Below are 2,355 nucleotides of genomic sequence, written 5' to 3'. Positions count from 1 at the left end.
GGGGGGGGGAGGGGGGATGTCGTGTATCGACCTTGACTTTCGATACTCTCTTCATGAGAACCTGTATATAACTGCCTGTAAATAAGAATAAACCAGTCTTCAGTCGGAAACCAGTTGTGACGTTACTCTCTGCCCGAACCAAGTCTCTCCCTGTCAACTGTCAGAGACACCACAATTCTATGTCTCAATAAGTTGCGACTGGAGGCCGAACAGTTAAGCAAATCAACAGAGTAGAATCTTTATTAAATTTGTATGGAAGAAAATGCCTCTTCTCTTCCAGCTCATTCTTCAGAACACACTATTTTTGTATGTTTTTGTGCAAAAGTTCGTTAACCTAAGTTTCTTTTTAAACAATTTGTGCGTAAAATTACATCATGTCGTACTCATAAATGCAAAAATGGATTCAAATCAATGCAGAAATGTGTGCAGAAAAATGATTGCTTCAATTCATACAAATAAAACAGCCACAAGTCCAGTGCTCCTGCCTATCTCTGACTCATAAGTAACCATCCCTTAATGTATTTCATTTTTGAAACGGACCCGTTTCTGCCGGACAGTAGAGGCGCGGGCGAGGCGGGCGCGTCGTGGTTCAACACTATCTGTTGAGCAGCTCCGAGCAGCTCCACAGCAACAATAGACAGCTTGCTCTTTAAGTAGTCGGCCCCCCACGCGCGCTGCCCAGCGCCCACACCAAAAATTGTATTCAATTATAAAAGTAATGATTAATAGGCTAATTCACAAACATATCACGCAAAAATATACATTAAAGACAAGAACAGTACAGCGAGCAGGCATCGGAGACCCACATGGCGTCCGAAAGCGGATTGGAGTGAGGGGGTACTGGCGCCGCGCGAGTTTCTCACTCGCACTATCGCTTTCGGACGCCCGCTTTCGCATGCCCGCTCGATGTACAGGTATCAAATATATAGCGCATTTTCTCACAAACCTACGTGCCATAATATGTTCATAAATTCTCCGTCACAAAAACAACAACAATATATAAACAAAAACAGCCTTGGAGTAATTTTTCTTTTATTCATAAAATATCGCTCGTAACTGTAGAATAGGAAATTTTCTTAACTACGGGTCGTTTGACCCGCACCTCCTTCCACTCATTAATGTACTTTTTGACTGAGCATTTACCTCCAAGGAATCAAAGATACTCTGAACAGTTCGCTGTGAGTCTGAAGGACAGGGCTATCTATCTATCTATTTAAATTTATGAAGTGAGTCTTCTCCCACCAGGTCATTGTGACACTCTACTGGCTAGCTGCAGGGATGTCAGTTAGAGTGTTAGGGAACACTTTTGACATCTTCAGAAGCACTGCCTTTGATGTGACAGCTCTGGTACTTGACAACATATGCATGTTAATGGGGCATGTAATCAAGTTACCTGATGAAGCTGAGCTACCTCATGTCGGAAACAAGTTTGCAGAAATGGCAGATTCCCCTGTGTTTAGCCAGTGTTGTGGTGCTATTGATGGGTGCCAAGTGTACTTCATCTGTGATGATGCAGAGAGACATGATGAATACATCAATCTAAAGCTCTACTACTCAATCAACCTCAGCGGATTGGTAGACCACAGTGGCAAATTTATAGATTTATGCACTGGGTTTCCTGGCTCATGCCATGACATGAGAGTTCTGCGACACGGTAGTGGCCTGTTCCGAGCAGGAGTCTATCCTCCTAGGGAATATTTCAGCTTCGGAGATGGAGGCTACGCCTGCCTCAAAAATTCAACTACCTTAATAGTACCATACCGCAATGTGCACCTCACACCAGATCAACAGAGCTTTAACTACCCTCTGTCGAAAGCTCGGTCAGTAGTAGGAAGGTCTTTTGGACTTCTGCAAGCAAGATTTCGAGTGATGTATCATAGAGCACTAGAGGTGAAGTTCCCTAAAGCAGTGAAGGTGATAACAGCTGCACGTGTGCAGCATAATATACGCATTGATGCAGGAGATTTTGTGGATTACACTGTACTTCAAAGATGACGTCCACAGATATTTAGAGAGGAACTTGACGGAGAGGCAGACCGAAACATTTTGTGCCTTGCTCACAATGCAGGTCGACGCCAAGCCTAATTGAAGAGGCAATAGAACTAAATGCAGATCTATAGATAACTAGGTAGATGTACGCCAGACCACGTCTCGCGTAACACGCTTCGCGATATCTCACGAAACACTGTTACGCTGCGACGCGCCTGGCATACATCTTCCTAGGCCTGCGGCGCTGACACCCGAGTCGAGGAAAAGTCTTAAGTAGGCATTCAGCCCCAAAAGTCACAAATTTTGTTCCTCGAGGTTTAATAGGGTATTCCGCTGCAAGCCAACCGGAACCTAAAGAAGAAAAGC

At 44.3% G+C, this 2,355-nt stretch overlaps 1 protein-coding gene across 1 annotated transcript; it reads left to right on the top strand.

Annotated features, from left to right (window-relative positions):
• The first annotated feature begins 1,118 nt into the window (after positions 1-1,118).
• Positions 1,119-1,995, top strand: LOC113215752 (uncharacterized). Its single transcript, XM_026435424.2, has 2 exons — positions 1,119-1,178; positions 1,246-1,995. Exons 1-2 carry the CDS (start codon positions 1,119-1,121, stop codon positions 1,993-1,995), a joined length of 810 nt encoding a protein of 269 aa, XP_026291209.2.
• Positions 1,996-2,355: the final 360 nt, after the last annotated feature.

The sequence above is a fragment of the Frankliniella occidentalis genome, unplaced genomic scaffold (genome assembly GCF_000697945.3).
Source record: "Frankliniella occidentalis isolate FOCC.00 unplaced genomic scaffold, Focc_3.1 Scaffold130, whole genome shotgun sequence".
In the NCBI taxonomy this organism is placed as follows: domain Eukaryota; kingdom Metazoa; phylum Arthropoda; class Insecta; order Thysanoptera; family Thripidae; genus Frankliniella; species Frankliniella occidentalis.
This window is presented reverse-complemented; position numbering and strand designations above follow the sequence as displayed.

Bases quoted from the DNA above. Each gene is read 5' to 3' on its own strand.
- LOC113215752 (XM_026435424.2), top strand. From the start codon at position 1,119: ATGTACTTTTTGACTGAGCATTTACCTCCAAGGAATCAAAGATACTCT. The intron at 1,179-1,245 runs GTGAGTCTGAAG...TTCTCCCACCAG, and splicing joins GATACTCTGAACAGTTCGCT to GTCATTGTGACACTCTACTG.